General features: G+C 46.9%; 1 protein-coding gene across 3 annotated transcripts; it reads right to left on the bottom strand.

Annotated features, from left to right (window-relative positions):
- Window positions 1-1824: 1824 nt before the first annotated feature.
- Window positions 1825-23575, bottom strand: LOC105498191 (F11 receptor). 3 transcript variants are annotated; one of them, XM_011770111.3, is made up of 11 exons: window positions 23557-23575; window positions 22867-22969; window positions 6894-6962; window positions 6616-6723; window positions 6227-6373; window positions 5741-5943; window positions 5470-5572; window positions 5234-5341; window positions 4984-4996; window positions 4630-4678; window positions 1825-4493 (listed from the first exon to the last, which is right to left on the bottom strand). In XM_011770111.3, the coding sequence occupies exons 2-11, from the start codon at window positions 22928-22930 to the stop codon at window positions 4458-4460; spliced, it is 900 nt and encodes a 299-aa protein (XP_011768413.2). In that variant the 5' UTR covers window positions 22931-22969; window positions 23557-23575; the 3' UTR covers window positions 1825-4457. The 3 variants fall into 3 exon arrangements, with proteins under 3 accessions (XP_011768413.2, XP_011768414.2, XP_070938558.1); XM_011770112.3 differs by lacking the exon at window positions 23557-23575 and adding an exon at window positions 23189-23207; XM_071082457.1 differs by lacking the exon at window positions 4984-4996.
- Between the last annotated feature and the right edge of the window lie 1277 nt (window positions 23576-24852).

The following is a 24852-nucleotide window of genomic DNA, read 5'->3' as shown; positions in this document are numbered from 1 at the left end:
ATATTTTTCATAAAAATAGGGTTTCACCATGTTGGCCAGGCTGGTCTTGAACTCCTCACCTCAAGTGATCTGCCTGCCTCAGACTCCCAAAGTGCTGGGTTTATAGGTATGAGCCACCGCATCCGGCCCCAGCATTACTTTTAATGTTCTCTCTCCTCAAACCCACATACCCACCTCTACAAAAAATGTTAACTTCTGTTTCCAGCTCTTCCTCCTGCATTATTTTCCATTCTGGGTCACTGAGCAGGATATAGGTTACCCAACCTCCCCTCCCCAGGATCTTAATCCCAGACCTACCATTTGCCTAGGACTGGTTGTGTGAACTTAGGCAAATTCCTTAGCATTTCTCTGCCTCTCTTCCCATCTGAGAAACAGAGATAGTAATAATACCTAGTAAATAAGTTAACGGATGATAGTAGTAAGAAAAAATGAGCTGGGCACGATGGCTCATGCCTGTAATCCCAGCACTTTGGAAGGCTGAGGTGGGTGGATCACAAGATCAGGAGTTCAAAACCAGTCTGGCCAACATGGTGAAACCCCATCTCCACTAAAACTACAAAAAAAAATTATCCGGGCGTGGTGGCAGGTGCCTGTAATCCCAGCTGCTCGGGAGGCTGAGGCAGGAGAATCGCTTGAACTCAGAGCGCGAGGCTGCAGTGAGCTGAGATCGTGCCACTGCACTCCAGCCTGGGTGACAGAGTAAGATTCAGTCTAAAAAAAGAAAAAAAAAAAAGAAAAACGAAAAGAAAAAATGTTCCATTTCATATCAGATTTCCATAGCTAGTACCAGAAAAGGGGTAATAAGCTGGAAAAGCTAAAGAATTGGATATTTTTTAATGTAAATTGTTTTTCTTCATTTGTCTACTTTATTAAGCTGTCTTCATGTACCAAGAAACATACTGTCCCCTCATTTAGAAACAGACTAACTCCATTTTCCTCCACTATCCCCTCCCCTATCCCTGTCCTTGAACTGTAGATCCTGTTAAGACAGGAAAAACAATGTTGGTCAAAGGGTACACGCTTTCAGTTACAAGATGAACAAGTTCTGAATATGTAAGATAGAACATGGGAGGTGATGTGGCTGGGTGCGGTGACTCATGCCTGTAATCCCAGCACTTTGGGAGGCCGAGGCGGGCGGATCACGAGGTCAAGAGATCGAGATCATCCTGGCCAACACAGTGAAACCCCGTCTCTACTGAAAATACAAAAACTAGCTGGGCATGGTGGCACATGCCTGTACTCCCAGCTACTCGGGAGGCTGAGGCAAGAGAACTGCTTGAACCCAGGAGGTGGAAGTTGCAGTGAGCCAAGGTCGCACCATTGCACTCCAGCCTGGCAACAGAGCAAGACTCGGTCACAAAAACAAAAAACAAAAACAAAACAAACAAACAAAAAAAATCATGGGAGGTGATGTATGTGTTAATTGACCATGGCAATCATTACACAAATGTATATGCATATCAAACCATGTTGTATACTCTGAAGAAAATTAAAAAACGACAGGAACAACAAACACATCCTTAACACTCAATCATTTTATCCCAGAGTATGCTGAGTTCATGTCTCAGGGGAAACACCAAAATCCATGGAACTGCTCTCATTTTCTATCCCCTAAATGTCACTTTAACATAGGAAATGTCCATTTTGGGGTTATTTGCATTCAAACACAGGCCAATGAAAAAAGCTAAATTAAAATGTAATTATCAAGGTAATGGAAAGATATCCTAATCTCTTCATTAACAAGACTATCAGGAGTATTTCGAATGTCCAATCACTCTAGGAGTCCCAATTCTCTTAAGGAAGAACTTCAGGATTTAAACAAACTCAATGTGAAAAATAAACATTTATTACAAAAATTAGTTTTGACATTTTAAAGTGAATGCAGACAAGGTGTTTTCCAGTTCAAAAGGTCTGTTGTAAGCTATAGAAGTAAATTCCAAGGCTGGTAATAACTGACTCATATTCTTCACAAGTGACCTAGACAACAAGGAACCATTCACCTCAAATTCACAGAGCCATGAATCACCTCTGCTTCCCCATGACCTTTTCCATATCCCTTCTACTGTCTCTTCCAACCATGACACAGAACTGAAACATACTTTAAAAATCTCATCCTTGGCTATGCATGGTGGCTCACACCTGTAATCCCACCACTTTGGGAGGCCGAGGCAGGTAGATCAAGAGGTCAGGAGACCAGCTGGACCAACATGGTGAAACCCTGTCTCTACTAAAAATACAAAAATTAGCCAGGCATGGTGGCATGCGCCTGTAGTCTCAGCTACTCAGGAGACTGAGGCAGGAGAATGGCTTGAACCTGGAAGATGGGTGATCACACCACTGCACTCCAGCCTGGGTGACAGAGTGAGACTCCGTCTTTAAAAAAAAAAAAAAAACTCATCCTTACTGAACCATTTCATAAGCTCTACTTTGTCTAGTTGGATTTCATTTCTTCTGGAAAATTTATTTTTTATTGGCATGTGACCCTTAACCGATGGCTTCATTAGCATTTTGTTTTTCTTTTTGGATCCTTAATAGAAAACTCAGTTGTTAGGGATTTCCAAATAGGATAGGGCAAAGTGGCACTCAGTATATCCTCCACAGAAAGAAAGAAGCAAAATCAAGCCAAGAGGGCCCTTTATTTGTCCTCTTGCTAAGTTAATAGACTGGTGGGATGGTGGTAGATGCAGAAAAAAAATGTAAGGGCAAAGGGTCCAAATGGGGAGGAGGAAAGCAATGATAGCCAGGCCTGTCCTGCTCATTCGCGTTTATTCACATGCAGACCACCCATGATCTGGTCTTCAAATTTCTTCTGAACTCCACCCCACTAAATATAGTAGCAGTTACTACTTTAAACTACTACTAAAGCACTTGTTCTCCAAATGACCTGAGAAATCCCCCCGCCTCAGCTCTGGGACAGTAGTTCCTACAGCCATAGGGAGGTCTGTTAATGTACCTGGCTGGACAGGAGGTACAAGAGTAAGTACTTTCTCCTCTCACTTGGTGGAACAAGCCAAGGAGATCCCCCAAGTACAGCATCAGCTTCACCCTGAGTACCTTCCTCCAGCAAAGGAAGGCCTGGCCACAAGAGGGCTCTGGAATGAGGGCCTGAAATTCAGAAGCTCTGCCTTGAGATAAGAACCCGGAAGGGGCAGGACCAGGCACTGGGAACCAGCCCCAGGTTGCTGGGAAGCAAGGCTTGGAGGCATTTTCCTGTTGTACAAAGGAGCCCAGGAACCCTCAAAGACTTTTTCCCCTACTTACTTCCCACAAAAAGAGCCTTGACAAACCAAGGTTTTATTTCCAGCAACATCCAGCTGATAGAAACACACAGAAATACAATCTCACCAAAGAGCTAAGAAGCCCTCCAACACACGCCCAATTTCAGCATACAGCTAAGACCGCACAACACACACACAGGCTCAACAAAGAGCTAAGACCACTACACACATCTCCATAGCACCACGAGCACATCTCAAAAGGGTCTGTCCAATAGTTCCAGCCAAGGGAAGGGTGATGGCCTGAGCCACCAGCTCCAGCTTTCTTTTCTATTCTCTTTCCCTTTTTTTTTTTTTTTGAGATAGAGTTTCGCTTTTGTTACCAGGCTCCCGAGCAGCTGGGATTACAGGCATGTACCACCATGCCTGGCTCATTTTGTATTTTTAGTAGGGTTTCTCCATGTTGGTCAGACTGATTTTGAACTCCTAACCCCAGATGATCCACCTGCCTCGGCCTCTGGGATTATAGGCGTGAGCCACCACGCCCAGCCTCCAGTTTTCTTTTCTTTAGAGCAGTGGTTTTAAATATTTTTCACTTCACGTTCTCTGAAAATTTACTATGCTCTCCACAACAAGAGCTCCCATTTTCCACAGACACAGTCAATGTCAGGCGGCCTGTATTCAAGAGGAGGACAGGGCAGAGGGACTTCCCATGGGAAGACAGAACAGAGTGGGCCCCAGAGATGGAAGGACCCCAGTGTCATCACCAAACAACCATTTCAGCTGCTCTAGCCTCTAATCCCTACTCTAGAACAGCTGGCCCCGGTCCTCGGTACACAAGGAAAGAGCCCAGAACCAAGCTCAAGATCCCTATTTAAAGATCCCTGCCAGCCAGGTGGGCAGTTGAGTGCAGATTCCTGGGAGCCCCACCATTTTTGCTGTCTGTTTAGAAGGGAAGTCAATGGCATACCCAGGATTCCTGCCTGATCCCTCATAGAAATGGGGAATAAACACTTTAAACAAGTTCCAGGCCACTCAGCAGTGGTAGGAAAGGAAGGGAGAGAATGAAGGAGGAAGGGGCACATAGTTGACATTATTAAAAACACATCCTAAGAAGTAGGGGGCCGTGTGGGGTGTAGAAGACAAATAAGGCATCCTGTGAAACTACAGACATCAGGGGCCAGAGTCCGGTAGCACCTGAGTGAGGCAAGTGCAGATGACAGGCGGTGAGCCCGACCAGGCTCACACCAGGAATGACGAGGTCTGTTTGAATTCCCCCTGCAGAAATAAAACATCCGGTCAACTCTCAATAGTCTTCTTTAGCTGATAATCCCCAAAACACATAAACATGGGCTAGAAATCTCCTCACTCCAGCCCCAGGTAGCCCACCCCTGCCCAGGGCAGGTATACTCACTTCACTTCGAGCACTAGGCTGGCTGTAAATCACCTTCTTACTCGAAGTTCTGTGAACAAGCCAGAAGACAGAGACACTCAGCCACCTAGGTGCTTATTACCTCTCCTTGCCAACTTTAAAGGCCAGAACCGAGAATGCTACAGAAGCACAGAGTGCGCAGCAGAAAGGCATGGGTGGGGGGAAACAGGACAGGCCCAGGGCCAAGGGCACAGAGAAAGGGCTGGATATCCAGATGCCTTCCCTCCAAACTGGTTGCTTCTGCCTTCAACCCATTCCCCCGGGCCCACTTCAGCTTCAAACGGCATGCATCCCTGCTCTCAAACTTGGAGAACCCCAGGACAGCACCTCACTCACCCTTTCTTTGTTCCTGAAAGAGAAGAAATGGGATCATGAGTGACAGCAGGACAGAAGACAGCATGGCTTGGGAAGATGGAGGGGCAGGCCTCATCTTCCCAAGGTGTGTGTTCGATGGGTGATCAGTGTTCCCCAGGGGACAACACCCACACACATGAGCACAGTATCAGGGTCAGTACTCAGATGACACCCATGCCAGGCCCTGGGATGGGGGCAGTACAAAGGAGAGCCTCTGGGGGCAGATACTTACTGTCAAAGTGGCCTCGGCTATAGGCAAACCAGATGCCAAAAATCAAGATTCCCAGGAGAATCAGGGTTACAAGGACAGCTGCCACGATGACCCCCACATTCCGCTCCACTGTGAGACACAAATGAGAAGTCAAGCACCAGGATACTCACTCACGGTACCAACAGGATCACCAATGGCAGGATGAAAAGCAGATGCCGATCCCCACCCCAGGTCTGCGCTCAAGCCCTAACTCTCACCAGCTTCCATGCGCACAGCATTTGATGTCATGGGTGTCCCATACCCATTCCGTGCCTCACAGCTATATTCTCCAGTATCAGAGGCTGACAGGGGATCAAAGACCTGAGGGAGGAAAACAAATTGGCTTCCTGCTTGAAGAAGCAAAATAGCCATTTTTTAATGTCTCCTGACGCCAAACCCAAGTTCACCCTGCTGCCTGTTCTTCCTCCCACTTTTTGGGGTTCTATAACTGCATGCCCCACACATCTTTCACCACCACCCCATCCATACCAGCTCTCCTGTTGTGGGATTCAGGACATAGGAAGAGTTGCTGAAGGCACGGGTACTCTTGGGATTCGTAGGCATCACAATCCCATCTTTGAACCAGGTGTATTCAGAAGGTGGGGAACCATCTTTTTCTGAGCATGTCAGCACTGCCCGGTTCCCAATGGTGGCAGAGGAGGGGATGCTAACTGTAGGCTTGGATGGAGGCACTGTGGAAGAGAAAGACAGAAGGTGCTGAGTACAGGGTGGGGGCTGCTTGAGTCTAAGTAACCAACTAGAATGGTACCCCCATCTACTCAGCTCAAGCCTCCCACCCTCACCATGCCCCTGGTTGCCACCTAACCAGGGCTTATCCCCTCTCTGGCAGCTCCAGGACTCTGAATAGCCCCACCTGTGGGCATTCTCACCATCAAAGAGCTCCAAAGCTCAGCAGAGCCTGCTATATGGGAAGTAACTAACTCCAGGCCCACCCAGAAGATATGTGGCACATACCAAGCACGATGAGCTTGACCTTGACCTCCCCATAGTTGTTGCCGCCTTCCTCAGAGACCATACAAGTATATGTCCCGGTGTCCTCCCGTGTCACAGACTTGAAGGTGATACCACTTGGCAAGAAGGTCACTCGGTCCTCATAGGAAGCTACCACAAGAGGAGGCAAGGGCGAGGACAGAGTGAACTGGAGAGCTAAGGGAAGCTGATGAAGGGGGCATCCAAGGTACGCAAGTGCTCTCCTCTTCCCCCAGAAAGGGGAGTGGGAAGGCCATGAGGACTTGAGCCCCAGGGTATGCCCTGGGATAAGGGCACAAAGCCTGGATCGTAGAATCCAGGCATGATAACCCCTCCACAACCTAGGCAATCAGGAAGGAGGAGAAGCAACTCACCTGTGATCTTGTTATTATAGCAGACGAGTTTGGTGGTGTCTCCTTGGTCAAACTTCCACTCCACACGGGGAGAAGAAAAGCCCGAGTAGGCACAGGACAACTTCACAGCTGCAGACAGGGTCAAAATGAGCCGGAGGAGGAATCAGCAGCAAATACACGAGATGGGGAACAGCCCTAAACTGCAGGCTGGGCTGGGTGCTCTCTAGGTCCCCAGACGGCCGGCAACTACTCACCCTCACACCCTCGAGAGCCACCCTCCACAGCCCCTCCCAACTCACGATTATTCTCAGGAATTCTGACTTCAGGTTCAGAAGAGTGCACTGTAACACTGCCCAATGCCAGGGAGCCTGAGGAGAAAGAAAGAGGTGGGCCCTGTCAGGAGTGAGCAGAGAAATGCCAGGAAGAGGGAGGCACAGACCCAGCAGACAGGGCTTCTCCACTCACAGACCCTAAGCGGAAGGGATTCCAGACTCATGCTCCTCCTGACTCTCACACTTTGTCACCATGATCCTAAATGTCTTCTTTAAGTGCTTTTTGCTACAATTGCAGGCTAATACTTCTTTTATCAATGGAAATCTCTCAAATGCAGCTTCTTTTGCTTCTAATTTTTCTCCCTGTGACTCCCAATAATCTAATTAGATTTCTACTAGTCCAAGGGCAGCTTCCAGAATGACATTTCACCATTCAGAGAAAGCTTCTCAACAAATGATTGCAGCCACTTGTCAAGACAATCCTGGAAGGAAGCCAGCAGGGCTGGAGGCAAGGGATGGAAGGGAAGGGCAGAGCCATAATGAGGATAATAATAATACTCGACATTTGTGGAGCATGTGGTGCTTTTTAAAGTGTTTTTGCATACATTATGACACGCTGCATCATTTGATCCTGGAAACAGGCATGACAGATTGGCAAGATGTGTATTATTATCCCGAGTTTACATGAGGAATTAAGAGTACAAGAAGTAAATGTGCCTAATGTCATACAGCTGGGGCCAGGCCCGGTGGCTCAGGCCTGTAAACCCAGCACTTTGGGAGGCCGAGGTGGGCAGGTTATGAGGTCAGGAGTTCGAGACCAGCCTGGCCAATATGGTGAAACCCCGTCTCTACCAATAATACAAAAATTAGCCGGGCGTGGTGGCACGCCTGTAGTCCGTTACTTGGGAGGCTGAGGCAGAAGAATCACTTGAACCAGGGAGGCAGAGGTTGCAGTGAGCCGAGATCGTGCCACTGCCCTCCAGCCTGGGCAACACAGCGAGACTCAATCTAAAAAAAAAAAAAAAAAAAATCACACAACTGGTTCTAAGGTGAAGCTGGCACTAGAAGTGGGTTCAGATCACCTCACTAGAATATTCTACTCGACAAACGGACAAAGAAAAGGTAGTGTGTGCTGGGTGGAGGGAGGGAGGAGCAAAGAGGCTAATTAAGTAATATGGGGGAGGTGCATCAGGGTTCACGGGAGGGACCCACAAAGGTCAAATTAAGCAGCAGTGACGGCCGGGCACGGTGGCTCAAGCCTGTAATCCCAGCACTTTGGGAGGCTGAGACAGGCGGATCACGAGGTCAGGAGATCGAGACCAGCCTGGCTAACACGGTGAAACCCCGTCTCTACTAAAAATACAAAAAACTAGCCGGGCGAGGTGGCGGGCGCCTGTAGTCCCAGCTATTTGGGAGGCTGAGGCAGGAGAATGGCGTAAACCTGGGAGGCAGAGCTTGTAGTGAGCTGAGATCCGGCCACTGCACTCCAGCCTGGGTGACAGAGCGAGACTCTGTCTCAAAAAAAAAAAAAAAAAAAAAAAGAAGGAGTGACTAGGGATTCTGGGACCACACGGTGCAGCTACAAACCTGCACTTACACAATTATTCTCATTCACGTTTTCAAAGTCAAATTCATGAAATATCCTTTTATTCATAGCTTCAAGTCAGGACCCTGTCTTAGATAAATGTAGAATTCAAACACATTTGTTGAATTCAAGTACATTTTTCCTTTACTTAATTATGCACATAACTGAATATGGTCTCTTGACCTCTGAGATTCCCCTTCCTCTCTGAAATATGAAACAGATGTGCTCTAAAGTCCTTTAGGTTCCTTTTTAATTTTGGCATTGATGTTTAGACAATGTCTGTATACATGTATTTCAATCTGACATAATACTATGGGCCGGGTGCAGTGGTTCACGCCTGTAATCCCAGCACTTTGGGAGCCCGAGGCAGGTGGATCACGAGGTCAGGAGATCGAGACCATCCTGGCTAACACGGTGAAACCCCATCTCTACCAAAAAAAATACAAAAAATTAGCCGAGCGTGGTGGTGGGCACCTGTGATTCCAGCTACTCAGGAGGCTGAGGCAAGAGAATGGTGTGAACCCAGGAGGCAGAGCTTGCAGTGAGTCGAGATCACACCACTGCACTCCAGCCTGGGCGACAGAGCCAGACTCTGTCTCAAATAAATAAATAAATAAATAAATAAAACAACTTTATTTTTAAAAAAAATAACACTATGAATTAGTCCAGATAAGTATTCTCTCTCCCACTTTATAGATAAGAGACTCAAGATATAGGTTACTCCTATATCCTTTTTTTTCTCTTATTATACTTTTTTTTTTTTTTCTAAGACGGAGTTTCACTCCTGTTGCCCAGGCTGGAGTGCAATGGCGCTATCTCAGCTCACTGCAGCCTCTGCCCCCCAGGTTCAAGTGATTCTCCTCAGCTTCTCAAACACTGGGATTATAGGCACTTGCCACCACACCGGCTAATTTTTGTACTTTTAGTAGAGATGGGGTTTCGCCATGTTGGCCAGGCTGGTCTCAAACTCCCCCTGCAGCCTCCCAAAGTGCTGGAATTACAGGCGTAAGCCATGGCGACCAGTCTAATTTTTTTTTTTTTTTTTTTTTTTTTTTGAGACAGAATCTCACTCTGTCGCCCTGGCTGGAATGCAGTGGTGCAATCTTGGTTCACTGCAACCTCTGCCTCCCAGGTTCAAGAGATTCTCCTGCCCCAGCCTCCTGAGTAGCTGGGATTACAGGTGCCCACCACTACACCGAGCAAGTTCTAACTAGTTTTTTGTATTATTATTATTTTTTAAGATGGAGTTTCGCTCCAGTTGCCCAGACCAGAGTACAATGGCGCGATCTGGACTCAACACAGCCTCCACCTCCCAGGTTCAGGAGATTCTCCTGCCTCTACCTCCCTAGCAGCTAGGATTACAGGCATGCGCCACCATGCCCGGCTAATTTTGTATTTTTAGTAGAGACGGGGTTTCTCCATGTTGGTCAGGCTGGTCTCGAACTCCTGACCTCTGGTGATCCACCCGCCTTGGCCTCGCAAAATGCTGGGATTACAAGCGTGAGCCACCAGGCCTGGCAATTTTTTGTAGTTTTAGTAGAGACAGGGTTTCACCATGTTGGCCAGGCTGGATTTTTTTTTTTTTAAGAGCTAGGGTTTTGCTACATTGCCCAGGTTGGTCTAGAAATCCTGGCCTCAAGCAGTTCTCCTGCCTTGGCCTCCCAAAGTGCTGGGATTACAGATGTGAACCATCACGCCTGGCCATATAGCATGGTTTTCAAAAAAGAAGGGTATAGGCTGGACACGGTAGGTCACATCTGTAACCCCAGCACTTTGGGAGGCCAAAGAGGGCAGATCACTTGAGGTCAAGAGTTTGAGACCAGCCTGGCCAACATGGTGGCCAGGTGGCACATGCCACCATGCCTGGCTAATTTTTTGTATTTTTAGTAGGAACAAGGTTTCACCATGTTGGCCAGGCTGGTCTCGAACTCCTGACCTCAAGTGATCCACCTGCCTCGGCCTCCCAAAGTACTGTGATTATAGGCCTGAGCCACCACACCCCACCTGCCCAGCTAACTTTTACAATTTTTTTGTAGAGACCAGGTCCCACTATGTTACCCAGGCTGGTCTCAAATTCCTGAAATCAAGCAATTCTCCTGCCTTGGCCTCCCAAAGTGCTAGGATTACAGGTGTGAGCCACCATGCCTATGGAAGTCTCTTACTCAACTCTCATTAAGAATGCTATTTGGCTGGGTGTGGCAGCTTAACAGCCTGTAATCCCAGCAGTTTCAGAGGCTGAGGCGAGCAGGTCATAAGGTCAGGAGTTTGAGACCAGTCTGGCCAATACGGCGAAACCCCATCTCTACTAAAAATACAAAAATTAGCAGGGCATGGTGGCAGGCACCTGTAATCCCAACTACTCAGGAGGCTGAGGCAGGAGAATCGCTTGAACCTGGGAGGCAGAGGTTGCCGTGAGCCAAGATCGCACCGCTGCACTCCAGCCTGGGTAACACAGCAAGACTTGGTCTCAGAAAAAAAAAAAAAAAAAGGGGGGGTGGGGGCACTTCTGTTCCAAAGCTGTCTGTGGGATAGGCTGAGGTCTCACCAGGACTACAACGCAAACTTGGCCTCTCCCTCTGTCCAATCTTGCTTCCTTCCCCTCCTTTCCATGGGCGTGGATCCCAAGTGCACCCCCTAATAAATGTCTTGTATGATTATTGACATCTCAGAGTCAGCTTCCCAAGAACCCAACCTATGGGTTGGGTTATTAGCAGCATCTAATTAGACTAAAAACTAGCCTTTGAAATCAACACACATATACACACAAATCACAACATATGAATTTTATGGTTGTTCCTCCACCACTTCTGGGTTTAGCTAAAGTTCTTTGTTGAGTCCTCTCAGATCATCACATTCACACCACATATATACACAAACACATTGGGCTACAGGCACATTAACCTTTTCTTCATTAATCCTCACTGCCATCACCTGGTCTGGGCTTCTGTTCTTTTGTTTCGAATACATGAACCTCCGCCTTAGTGTCCTCCCACCCACCTCTGTTGCAGGATTAACTATGTCTGCCTGTGGCCTAACTGTGCCAATTCTCCCAAGGTCTACTGTGATGGCCTATCACATCATGAGTCAAGGCCGGCCTTACCACCATGCCTTTCCCATTCACCAGAGGACACCTCAGCCATTCTGGTCCACATTCCCCTTCTCATTCTTGAACAGGCCCCTGGAACCAGACTGCCTGCGTTCAAATCCCAGCTCTGGGCTGGGCGCAGTGGCTCACGCCTGTAATCCCAGCACTTTGGGAGGCGAAGCAGGTGGATCACCTGAGGTCAGGAGTTCGAGACCAATCTGGCCAATATGGCAAAAATCCATCTCTACTAAAAATATATATATATATAAATTAGCCGGATGTGGTGGCACATGCCTGTAATCCCAGCTACTTGGGAGGCTGAGGCAGGAGAATCGCTTGAACCTGGGAAGCAGAGGTTGCATTAAGCTGAGATCGTGCCATTGCATTCCAGCCTGAACAAGAAGAAACTCTGTCTAAAGGCCAGGCGCAGTGGCTCATGCTTGTCATCCCAGCACTTTGGGAGGCCAAGGCGGGTGGATCACCTGAGGTGGGGAGTTCGAGACCAGCTTGACCAACATGGAGGAACCTCGCCTCTACTAAAAATACAAAATTAGCCACACGTGGTGGCACATGCCTGTAATCCCAGCTACTCAGGAGGCTGGGGCAGGAGAATTGCTTGAACCCAGGAGACAGAGGTTGCAGTGAGCCAAGATCGCGCCATTGCACTCCAGCCTGGGCAACAACAGAGAAACTCTGTCTCAGAAAAAAAAAAAAAAAAAAAAAAAAAAATTCCCAGCTCTGTTACTTACTAGGTTATGTGACCTGAACAAGCCACTTGGCCTCTTCAAATCTCAGTTTACCCATCTGTAAAATGGGGATAATAACAGTTTCTACATCAAAGGGCTGTTTTGAGGACTAACCAAGCTAATACTGTACAAATAAAGTGCTTAGAGCAGTGTCTGAACAGGAAACCCCAAATAAGTATATTTTATGATTATCATCTGCTCATAGGCCCTTCTGTACACATACTTCTTTCTGACTTCAATGTTTTCTTCAACAAGACATATAAATAAAGCCTGAAAAGTACCTACTCCAGCCCACCAAACCACATCTCCCCCGTCATTGCAGCTGCCTTGGAAAGGAGGCCCCTTCTCTAGAACCTTCACAGATGGACCAGCAGAGCTAGGAGTTTGCTCTCACTGAATCCAATCTGTATCAGGACACTCACAGTTTCCCTGCCCATCCTCCTCATCTATTTTATATTTTCCCTTGCCTTCTCACAGCCCCCCTTTTGCACTTAACCTTGGGCCCATACATACCATACTGTACACACACATACAAATGTCCTACTGATGTACATGGTAAACCAAAATAGAAGGAAATTCCATCCTTTCCATTGTCAAGTTTAATTTTCTCTAAGTTCACAACAAGAAAAGCCACAAAGTTAAAGGCATCAATAGATTTTTGGCCTGCTCAGGTTTTGGGCCCATGTATAGAAAGTCCATTCTCCGGCCAGGCGCGGTGGCTCACGCCTATAATCCCAGCACTTTGGGGGGCCGAGGCAGGCAGATCACAAGGTCAGGAGATTGAAACCATCCTGGCTAACACAGTAAAACCCCATCTCTACTAAAAATACAAAAAATTAGCCAGGCGTGGTGGCAGGCGCCTGTAGCCCCAGCTACTCAGGAGGCTGAGGCAGGAGAATGTCGTGAACCTGGGAGGTGGAGCTTGCAGTGAGCCAAGATGGCACCACTGTACTTCAGTCTGTGCAACAGAGCGACACCCTTCTCAAAAAAAAAAAAAGAAAAGGAAAGAAAAAAAGAAAGTCCATTCTCCATCCCACTACTGGATGAAGTGCTAGCATTTATTGAGCACATACTATATTTGAGGCACTGTTGTAAGCATATTATATGTGATATAATTTAATCCCTGCAACAGCCTTTAGAGTTAGGTGATTCTATTGTTATCACCCATATTTACATGGGGAAACTGAGGCCCAGAGTAGTTAAGTAGCTTGGCCAAGGCCACACAGTAAGTGGTAGTGCAGATTCACACCAATGCAGTCCAACTGCAGAGGCTATACAATGCTACACTACACTATACAGCCTTCCTAAAAATGCAAATCTGACATGTCCTTTAAGCTTTTGATGATTCTACATTGCTTATATGATAAAATCCAAATTTTTCTGCAAGCTAAGAAAGTTCCAATAATCCCTATATTCTGCCAAACACCCACCTCCCTCTCTCCCTACTGGAAGTGCTGGAAGAAAGTTCCAGCACTATCTGACCTTTTGATAAGGTTATCATCTTCATCACCCACTCTACTGTTGCAATTTACCCTCTAGCAATACAAAACTACTTAAAATTCCTAGCAAAGACTGGGCTGTTTCACAATCTCTGCCTTTGCTCATGCTATTTCTGCTATGTGGAACACCCTTTTCCCCTCTTTATCTGGGCAGCAGTATTCATCCACATTATTTTCTGGAAAACGACCTCCCACATGCCCAGTCCTCACCATAGCCTCACCTAAGCCTCTTTCCTAGGCTTTAACTATCCCATGCAAAACACTGTCAAAGCAATTCCTACATTATAATGACATCATCTGTGTACAAGTATGTCTCCCATGGTAAACCCCAAGCGAAACGGGACCATGTGTTAATATTCTGAGTATCCCACACTTAGCATAATAAAACTGGTACCAGTTGACGTTTAGTAAATGTTTTCTCAGCCTGGGCAACACAGTGAGACCCCCATCTCTACCAAAAAAAAAAAAAAAATTAACCAGCTGCAGTCACGCATGCCCACGAATACTGAGGACACTGTAGGATGTAATTCCTGGAAACTACTATGTACCTGAATAATAATAATGAAACAACCGTGGCAAATAGTATTTTCCAAAACAGCCACATGTATCTGTATATTTATCTCCTCCCCCATGCTCTACTTACATTGTGACTGAGGTGGAATCTAAGTTAAGTTTCCTCCCCATGGGCCCAGCGCGGTGGCTCACGCCTATAATCCCAGCACTTTGGGAGGCTGATGTGGGTGGATTGCTTGAGGTCAGGAGTTTAAAACCAGCCAGGCCAACATGATAAAAATTACAAAAATTAGCCAGGCATGGCGCATACCTGTAGTCCCAGCTACTTGGGAGGCTGGAGTACCACTTGAGCCCAGGAGGTGGAGGTTGCAGTGAGCGGAGATCGTGCCACTGTACTCTAGTCTGGATGAAAGAGCAAGACTCTGTCTCAAAAAAAAATGTTTCCTCCCCATGAATCTGGCAGGGTCTTATGACCGCCAATGGCATAATAGTAGAAGTGGCAAATTAATAAGGTTAGGCCTTACATGCATTTTCTCACTAAATTCTAAAATAAATAAATAAATAAATAAATAACCCTATGAGACAAGTACTATTGAAGTACTATCATTACCATTTCATTTTACAGATGAATAAACTGAGGCTTAGAACAGTTGACCCAGGCCAGGCACAGTGGCTCACGCATGTAATCCCAGAACTTTGAGAGTCCAAGGCGGGAAGATCACGAGGTCAGGAGTTTGAGACCAGCCTGGCCAACGTGGTGAAACCCCATCTCTACTAAAAATACAAAAATTAGCTGGGCATGATGGCAGGCGCCTGTAATCCCGGTTACTCGAAAGGCTAAGGCAGGAGAATCACTTGAAGCCGAGAGGTGGAGGTTGCAGTGAGCCAAGATTAAGCCGCTGCACTCCAGCCTAGGTGACAGAGTGAGACTCCGTCTCAAAAAAAAAAAAAAAAAAAATCCAAACCATATGGCTACAAATAGCAAGGTAGGAATCTTAACCCAACTCTGCCTGATTTTGAGGCTCTAAAACTATTATGCTATATGTAACTTTATTGGACAAGCAAGGAAATCCCATGTATCTTTCAAGATCCTGTTCAAATGTCCATTGATCTGTTATACCTTTCCTCAATCAAAATTAATCTCACCCCAATTTCTAGGCATATAACCTAAGAAAACAATCAAAGGTAGGCACAGTAGCTCATGCCTATAATCCCAGCACTCTGGGAGGCTGAGGCGGACGGATCACTTGAGGTCAGGACTTTGAGACCAACCTGACCAACATGGTGAAACCCCGTCTGTACCAAAAATACAAAAATTAGCTGGGCATGGTGGCAGGCACCTGAATCCCAGCTACTTGGTAGGCTGAGGCAGGAGAATCACTTGAACCTGGAGGTGGAGGTTGCAGTGAGTTGAGATTATGCCACTGCACTCCAGCCTGGGCGACAGAGTGGGACTCCGTCTTAAAAAAAAAAAAAAAAAAAAAAGGATCCATGTACAAGAATAATTTAACGTTATTTAAGTTTTATTGTTTGTTTTTTTGGAAACAGAGTCTTGCTCTGTTGCCCAGGCTGGAGTGCAGTGGTGCGATCATGGCTCACGGCAACCTCCGTCTCCCAGGTTCAAGAGATTCTCCTGCCTCAGCCTCCCAAGTAGCTGAGATTACAGGCACACACTGGGCATGGTATGCCCAGCTAATTTTTATACTTTTGATAGACACGGGGTTTTATCACATTGGCCAGTGATCCTCAAGTGATCGGCTTCAAGTAATCCGTCTGCCTCAGCCTCCCAAGGTGCTAGGATTACAGGCATGAACCACCATGCCCAGCCAATTTAATGTTATTTAGTATAGCAAAGAAAAAAGAGAAATCTAAATGCCCAACAAAAGATGAATAAGTAAATTATGATATAGCCATACTTTAGGAATATTATAGAAAGGACCTTATTTAAAGTATATTTTGGGTCAGGTGTGGTGGCTCACACCTGTAATCCTAACACTTTGGGAGGCCAAGGCAGGTGGTCAGGAGTTCAGGAACAGCCTGGCCAAGATGGTGAAACCCCATCTCTACTAAAAATACAAAAAAATTAGCCACGTGTGGTGGCGGGCGCCTATAATCCCAGCTACTTAGGAGGCTGAGGCAGAGAATTGCTGGGGCCCAGGAGGTGGAGGTTGCAGTGAGCCAAGATTGTGCCACTCACTGCACTCCAACCTGAGTAACAGAGCGAGATTCCATCTCAAAAAAAAAAAAAAGTATATTTTGTAGGAAATATAGACATATATCACACATTAATTCAAAAAGACTAGCATGAAACACCAGTAATAAGTGTTTATCTCTAGATAATAGAATTACATGTGATTTTATTTTCTCCATAGTCCTTTGCATTTTCCTATTTTTCTACATTGAGCATGTATCACTTTTTTTAACAAAAAGAAAAAACTTATCTTTTTAAAAAGTTACTCTCTTCTCCTCTCTGCTCCCAAAACATTCTGTACTTTGTTGACAGCCCGTGGCACACGCTGCTCTGTACTCTACCTAGTCAATATGTGTCTGCAGTTTCTTGAGTTCTGCTTGTATCCTTCCCCAGCTCCCAGCACTACACTTTGCACAGAGGAAGTGCTCCATGAACTGCACCAAAGCACTGCTGAGATGAGAAAATGGTCACAGAAGGCAGAGGCGTCCAGACTCTTAACAGAACCCACCAACAACCATCTCTTGTACATGAAGGGTCAGGTCAGACCCATAACAGAAAAGGTCCTACTTCCTTCCACTACTTTACTAAGAAACCTTTAGTTTTTTTCTAGATATCCTGTTAATTATTAGAATTTTCTGGCCAGGTGCAGTGCAGCAGCTTATGCTTACAATCCCAGCACTTTGGAAGGCCAAGGTGGGAGAATCACTTGAGCCCAGGAGTTCAAGACCAGCCTGAGCAACATAGAAAGATCCAATCTCTATGTCTCAGGGATATCAATAACAAAAAATAAAAGAAGAAATACAACATAAAAAAGAATAAAAGAAATTTTAAAAAGAGAGAGGCTCTGATCTCTATAAAAATAAAAGAAAAAAAGAATTTTCTTTGAGTTGCTTGAGTGTTGAGTTTGAATTTATTTATTTATCTATTTATTTATTTATTTATTTATTTTGAGACAGAGTTTTTGCTCTTGTCGCTCAGGGTGGAGTGCAATGGCGTGATCTTGGCTCACTGGAACCTCCACCTCCTGGGTTCAAGCAATTCTCCTGCCTCAGCCTCCTGAGTAACTAGAATTATAGGCACCTACCACCACGCCCAGCTAATTTTTGTATTTTTGGTAGAAATGGGGTTTCACCATGTTGGCCAGGCTGGTCTGGAACTCCTGACCTCAGGTGATCCACCCGCCTCAGCCTCCCAAAGTTCTGGGATTACAGGCGTGAGCCACCGCGCCCAGCCAATTTATTTATTTTGAACTTTAATTTTATGCTCAGGGGTACATGTGCAGGTGTGTTATACAGATGAACTACATGTCATGGAGGTTTGGTGTAAAGATTATTTCATTACCCTGCTAATAAGCATAGTACCCAAAAGGTAGTTTTTCTATCCTTACCCTCCTCCCATCCTCTACAACTCAAGTAGGCCCTGGTGTTTGTTGTTCATTTAAAAAAGAAGAAGAAAAAAGAAGAGGAGGGGGGAAAAGAGGGAAAACAGCCAGTCTCTCTGGTTTTCTCTAATAATTCATCCAATCCTCCCTCTGGACATATGAGACTCACAAGACCCTCCAGTTGCCAGGGAGCCAGAGCCCTGCAATATGAAGGATGAGTCAGGGCTTCCTCACCCCACCAGCTATAGCATACCCAGTTTAACTTCATGTTTTCCCCCTAATCTCTAGCACAGTGCTCAGAATATAGTAAACACCAATGTTTGCTGGATTAACAAGTGAATTTCACATTGCAATATAATTAGAACCTGGACCTCCACCCTGGTTTTCCCCTTCCTCCCCACCACTCAGCCTGTAGAGTCTGAAGTAACTCTCATAAGAGTTGGCCTCCCCGTAAAGATCAAGAAGCTCCACTGCGCCAGGGAAGTTTCACAGCTGACAGGGCCTTTCCAGGGGTTGCGGTAGAACAGTTAAGGAATGCGTGGGCAAGAGGAAGGCTCTGTGAGGCCAACAACAGGTGGGCTATGTCTAAACAGCCATCCTTGGCTGCACTTTCAGTGATGTCAATCAGCTGGCTCGGGCCCTCTGAGGATAGCAGAAAGTGGTAATGGCAGGGTAAGACAGGAGCGCTTTCACTCCCTGGCTCCCTCCCTCCTGCCCGCTCTGCAGAATTTCCGGTTCTACCTGTTCAGCTCCCCAGCCACCCCATCTTCCCAGTGCAAAGGAAGGTTGAGCCTGCCTACCCAGGACTTACTTCAGGGGCCCGGCATCCACTTCCTGCCAGCCAGCTGCTTCCTCCTGTTCCACCCCTACATTGTGAAACAAATGACGCAGCTGGACTTTAGACAGAAACCCTGCTTATCAGGGAGTCCAGGCAGATGAACTCTGGGTTTTCAATGCCAGGAAAACCCCAGCGTGCGTCTACTCTCACAGTATGTGTTCACTCATACTGCTTTCCACAACCCTCACACAATAGTGAAACCTCATCCTCAATTACGTTGGACGCAAGGTCATCCAGGTCTTTCCTGAATCTCTGAAACAGAAATTGGTTTGAGTTTAGAGATCCCCAGGGTCTCTAGTCAAACCTAACAGATGTGATAAACAAGTCTCATTATTCCTATCACATAAAATGTGCATAGCATTTAAATCTATTTTTGGGTGTGGTGGAAATGTGTGTTGCCCATTTATGTGTCCATAGAACAAGTGCACATTGAACTCAGCTGACTTGGAGGGGGTGGGATGTATCCTAACAGCCAAGGCCACAATCCCTAGAAACCAATATGGGCCAGGTGTGGTGACTCATACCTGTCATTCAGCATTTTGAAAGGCTGAGGCAAAAGGATCCCTTGAAGCCAAGAATTCAAGACCAGCCTGTACAACATAGTGAGACCCTGTCTATACTAAAAAAATTAAAAATTGGCCGGGCGCGGTGGCTCAAGCCTGTAATCCCAGCACTTTGGGAGGCCGAGATGGGCGGATCACGAGGCTGGGAGATCGAGACCACCCTGGCTAACACGGTGAAACCCCATCTCTACTAAAAATACAAAAAATTAGCCAGGCATGGTGGCGGGCACCTGTAGTCCCAGCTTCTTGGTAGGCTGAGGCAGGAGAATGGCATGAACTCGGGAGGCGGAGCTTGCAGTAAGCTGAGATGCACCACTGCTCTCCAGCCTGGGTGACAGAGCTAGACTCCGGCTCAAAAAAAAGAAACTATTGGGGTTTGGGGTGAACAGCAGCAATGTGGGAATGAGATACCCCACCGCTTTGATATCATTTTAATTATAACACCGTGTCAATTAACCTCTTCTAAATAAATATTTTTTTAAAAAATCACAGTAGCTCTATCTTGAATCAGAACTGGGCTGGAGACTCCACAAGCCATGATCACAAAGGAACTGAAGAGCAACATCGTGAGGTAAAAGTGGTTTGGAGTGGCCGGGTGCAGGGGTTCACGCCTGTAATCCCAGCACTTTGGAAGGCCTACGCAAGAGGATCACTTGAAGTCAGGAGTTCAAGATCAGCCTGGCCAACATGGTGAAACCCCATCTCTACTAAAAATACAAAAAATTCGCCAGGCATGGTGGTGCCTGCCTGTAGTCCCAGCTGCTGGGGAGGCTAACGCAGGAGAACCAATTGAATCCGGGAGGTGGAGGTTGCAGTGAGCCAAGATCATGCTACTGCACTCCAGCCTGGGTAACAGAATGAGCCTCTGTCTCAAAAAAAAAAAAAAAAAAAAAAGTGGTCGAGAGCCAGAAGGCAAAGACTAAAGGGCACTGGAATTCCACTGCCACTCTTTTCCTAATTTCAGGTAGAACTAGGAAGTGCCAGTCACCATTTTCTAGTTTGGAGGGAACAATTCACTCCTGGGAGTAGAAGTAGAGGAAAGGAGGAGTAACTCACCAGTCTACAGTTTTGAGGTATGCCTGCCCCTGAAAGGGCAAAGCTAGAAGGGCTTGAGTCAGAAACATCAGTAGGAAACACCAGGACTCAGAGAATGACCCAGATGCAGGGCAATTCTGCCCTGCCCACCCGGAACTCCTCAGTGGTGATACCACACTCATGACAAGGGTGGGACAAGTATTACTCCTATTTTACAGATGAAAAGACTGAGCTACTGCCTAAGATCACAAACAGGGCAGAGAGAAAGCCAAGCTAGAACGCAGGTGTGGCGGCCCGGCTCCCATTTCCATCCTCATTTGCACTAACCAAATGACTCCCCTCCCCCAACCCCACCCCAGATCTAGCCTGATTTAAAAGTTACAAGGTCAGTTCCTCCATTCCCTGGACATGTCACTTCCCAGGACCCACTGTCCTAACAGGCTAATGCGACATCATCTCAGGTTCCCTCTGCACTACTGTGGCTTGGTTCCCTGAAGACACCTCCAAGCTCAAAATGGTGCTATCACAACCCTTCCAGTGCCAGTATATGATTATTTTAGGATTATCATAAATAATATAGGAAATTAGAAGAAGAAAAAAGAAAGGAAGCAGTGGCAAAGGATAGGGAGGAAGCAGCGCCAGGAAACTTTTAAGCCTGACAAATACTGTCATAGACAAAAACTGTTACAAATACAGTCACTCACCCAGAAGAAACTTCTGGGCTTAGGGGAAAAATACTGGCACAGTACAAAGGTTGGAAAAACCTTTAGTGCCAGAACCACATAACCAAAAATTAACTATGGTTGTCACTAGCAGTTCTAAAATACAAGCCGAAGTAAAATAGGCAAGGGGTAGGGAAAAAAGGGAAAATAAAGAAAAGGGAAATCGAAGAGTAGAATAAAAGGGAGACATGGCCAGGTGCGGTGGCTCACACCTGTAATCCCAACACTTTGGGAGGCCGAGGCTGGTGGATCACCTGAGACCAGGAGTTCAAGACCATCCCGACCAACATGGTGAAACCCCGTCTCTAGTAAACACAAAAAAATTAGCCGGGCGTGATGGTGCATGCCTGTAATCCCAGCTACTCTGGAGTCTGAGGCAGGAGAATTGCTTAAACCTGGAAGGCGGAGGTTGCCGGTGAGCCAAGATGGCGCCATCGCACTCCAGCCTGGGCAAAAAAAAAAAAAAAGGAGGCGGGGGAGACATGAATGAAGAAGCTAGTAGGCAAGTAAGTTTAAAGGTAAGACAGACAGTAGATTCTGAAGCAGTATCCCAAACAGATCTTGTGCTACAGGGTGCCTGAGATGCTGGATCCAAAAATGGAAAAAGGAAAAGCAAGTCGAGAGGGTTTGGTTCCATTCCCAGGTTCCACCCCTAACTCTATTGTCAACCTGGAAGTCATTTCCCCTCTTGGACCTGTTTCCTTATCAGTAAAATACAAAGAGGACGAGATATGCCTCTGGTCCAATCTCCCCCAAGGGTTTATGTTGTGATAAGGTACAAATGAGCAGTCAATTCATCTAAGGGCAGGGAATCTACAGACACCAGTACTGATTGTAATCATTCATTTATTTAACACTTTCTAAAAAAAGAACCTTGGGGGTGAGGGGAGACTCATGTAGAACACATACTGGCACAACTACCCACACAAGGACACGCACACTCAAGAATCAGACAGATAAACACACAGGTGATGCCACAGGTTGACTAACGCACAAACCAACCGACGACACGCTCAGCCCCACACAAACACATCTAGAGACAGAGGCATGCCCTAGCAAGTGAGCCTCATTGTTCCTCAGGAAAGGGAGTTTACAAAGGAAACAAAAACTCTCATACACAGCCAGTGGGAGGGCAGAGCTCTGGCTCTGATGAGAATCAAGCCAACCAACAGATACACTCTCCCCCTGGGAAGAGTCAACAACACGTATTAAGGACTCCTGAGGTAGTTATTGCAGAAAGGAACTTCGCTGGAACCTCTGCTGCGCTTAGAGAAATTTCAGGTTTCTATTGCATTTCCTCTTTAGACTGTGCACCCAGACATTTTCCCAGAGCAATGGCCGCAATCCAAAGATTCAGAAGAGCCAGAGACTCCTTCAGCAAAAGCTAGGGAAAGAGACTTCCACCCTAGACCACTGCCATTCGATTTTCTCCGAGGACCCTTAAGGAGCCAAGGCTCCCGGTTGCGCAGCGGGGTTCGTGGGTGCGCGTTGGAGGGGCAGGCTAGCCCTTCCCAGGGGCGTGTGGAGCGCGCGCTGGGTAGATGAGTGTGGAAGGGTCTTTGGCCTGACGGCCCTCTGCAGTGAGGACGAGGAGTGTACCTCTGGTGTGTGCAGCGTGAGGGGTACGGTCACAACTCACCAGTGTGGGGGAGGGGAGCCAGCCACTCACCCAGCTGTGAGAGTGGTGAAAGAGGGACCAGCCAGGGGTGGAAAAGAGAATTAGGAGAGCGAGGTAGTAAGGTTTCTGAGCTCCTCCCCTCCCGCGGGCTAGGGGCGTGGGGAGAGGCTTCCTCCAACCTCCGACCCGACCGGCCGATTCCTCCCGAAACTCCGGGAACTTACACAACAGGATCGCCAATATGAAGAGGTGCAACAGTTTCCTGTCGGCTTGCGCCTTTGTCCCCATCGCGATCAGGCTCCCGGTACAACAGCCGCCGACGGGCTCCTGGGAACAGACACAGCTCCGCAGACTTCAGCGCTGGGACTGAGAGCCAGCCGCCAGGTGGAGCCCCGCCTGGCCCCGCCCTCCGCGGCTTATTGGCCAGCTCCCCACCCCGGCGCGTTCCGATTGGAGTAAGGAACCGCCGCTCTTCAGAGCGAGTCACCTCCGCCAGGTGTTACCCTGCCGCCACTCCCCGCCTCGGCGCACTGCGCCTTTCCCCACCTGAGCTGCCTCTGATTGGCCCAGGAGACTGTCGCGTCAGGAGACGAATGCCGCACCTTCAGCAGGTGACGGCCCCCTGATTGGTTGGTGTTCCTGAAGTAGGGACTTCCTGACTGACTGGGTTCTCAGTAGGAGCTGGAGGGCTGAGAAGTACCTCTAAGGAGGAAGTAGGGAAGGCATTCGTGGTGTGGGATTTATGGAGACGGGCTTGGTTTGTGATTTTGCGTTTGTTTGAATGTAAGTTGCTTGGTGCAACTGCACCTGCAGTTTGGTGCTGCAGAAACTTTGGGCCTGCCTCTTGGCAAGTGAAAACCACATATTAACATGGGAGGGCGGGGGAGAAGACCAGGAGAGAAATGGAATGTTACCTTGACACCATCTGCAAACTGTTCCTCTGTCCACCCCACCGGCAGCATTCACAGGCTTTAAGAGATGAGCTGCGCTGGGAGGAAGAAAGGGAAAAAACAAGGGAAAGGGAGCACTCAATTGGAAAATGGGAGCCTGGTCAGTATAGTCCCAGCTACTTGGGAGGCGGAGGTGGGAGGATGACTTGAGCCCGGAGGCGGTAGTTGCAGTGAGCCTAGATCGCGCCATTGAACTACAGCCTGGGCGATAGAGCCAGACCTTGTCTCAAAAAACAAACAACAACAAAAAATGTTTTAAACCCACAATAATACGATTTGAGAAAAGCGGAATGACGTTATCTCAAGAAGAAAGTTAAACAGATGTACACAAAACACACCCAGATGATACAAACTGAGCTGAACAGGCTCTATAAACATCTTTGGGTGACTGTGGATATGTCCTTTACACATATTTGATCTGTGAACAGGTCCCTACATTTCAGAATTATTTGTTTTCTCACTGTGACTAATAGTTGTGTGCTGACGAAGCCGCCTTTTTTCTATAGACGATGTTGATACTCAAACTTTCTGTTAATATTTATATTGTTACATCATTTTTAATTGACATTCATGCTCAACACCTTTGCTAGTTGTAGTTTCTATTTTACGATGATTTAATTTTAACTGTACTAAGTATATGCAGACTGTGGAAAAAAACTTCCTTAGCATTACCTCATTGCAAGTGAAAAGACCACATTTTTATCCAAAAGAATGATATTGTTTGACATTTTGCCTTTTTCACCTTTGCTCTCATTCCTTTGTCCCCATCTCTTTGGCCAAAGTTCTGCTTCTGGTTCCATTCAATGTAAACCACCTACTGGGTGCTTAATAGTCTTGGTCGGGTGCATGGAGCACGCCTGTAATCCCAGCACTTTGGGAGGCCCAGGCGAGTGGATCATCTGAGGTCGGTCTGACTAACATGGTGAAACCTGTCTCTACTAAATACAAAAAAATTAGCCGGGCGTGGTGCACATGCCTGTAATCCAAGCTCTTGGGAGGCTGAGACAGGAAAATCACTTGTACCTGGGAAGCGGAGTTTGCATGAGCTGAAATCGTGCTATTGCACTCCAGCCTGGGCATCAAGAGCAAAACTCCATCTCAAAAAGAAAGAAAGAAAGAAAGAAAGAAATTTAAAGTCTTGGAGAAAGGTATATACACTGACAGCTGGGCTCTGTGATATGTGCCTGTAATCCCAGTTACTCAGGAGGCTGAGGCAGAAGGAGAGGATCACTTAAGGCCAGGAGTTTGAAACCAACCAGG

Source organism: Macaca nemestrina, chromosome 1, assembly GCF_043159975.1.
Source record: "Macaca nemestrina isolate mMacNem1 chromosome 1, mMacNem.hap1, whole genome shotgun sequence".
Taxonomy (NCBI): domain Eukaryota; kingdom Metazoa; phylum Chordata; class Mammalia; order Primates; family Cercopithecidae; genus Macaca; species Macaca nemestrina.
This window is presented reverse-complemented; position numbering and strand designations above follow the sequence as displayed.

Excerpts from the sequence above, each read along its gene's own strand:
- LOC105498191 (XM_011770111.3), bottom strand. The coding sequence starts at position 22,930 with ATGGGGACAAAGGCGCAAGCCGACAGGAAACTGTTGCACCTCTTCATA. Across the intron at positions 5,944-6,226 it reads GGTCAAGCTCATCGTGCTTG|TGCCTCCATCCAAGCCTACA; the intron begins GTATGTGCCACA and ends TCTCTTCCACAG. Across the intron at positions 5,573-5,740 it reads ATCCCACAACAGGAGAGCTG|GTCTTTGATCCCCTGTCAGC; the intron begins GTATGGATGGGG and ends TTCCTCCCTCAG.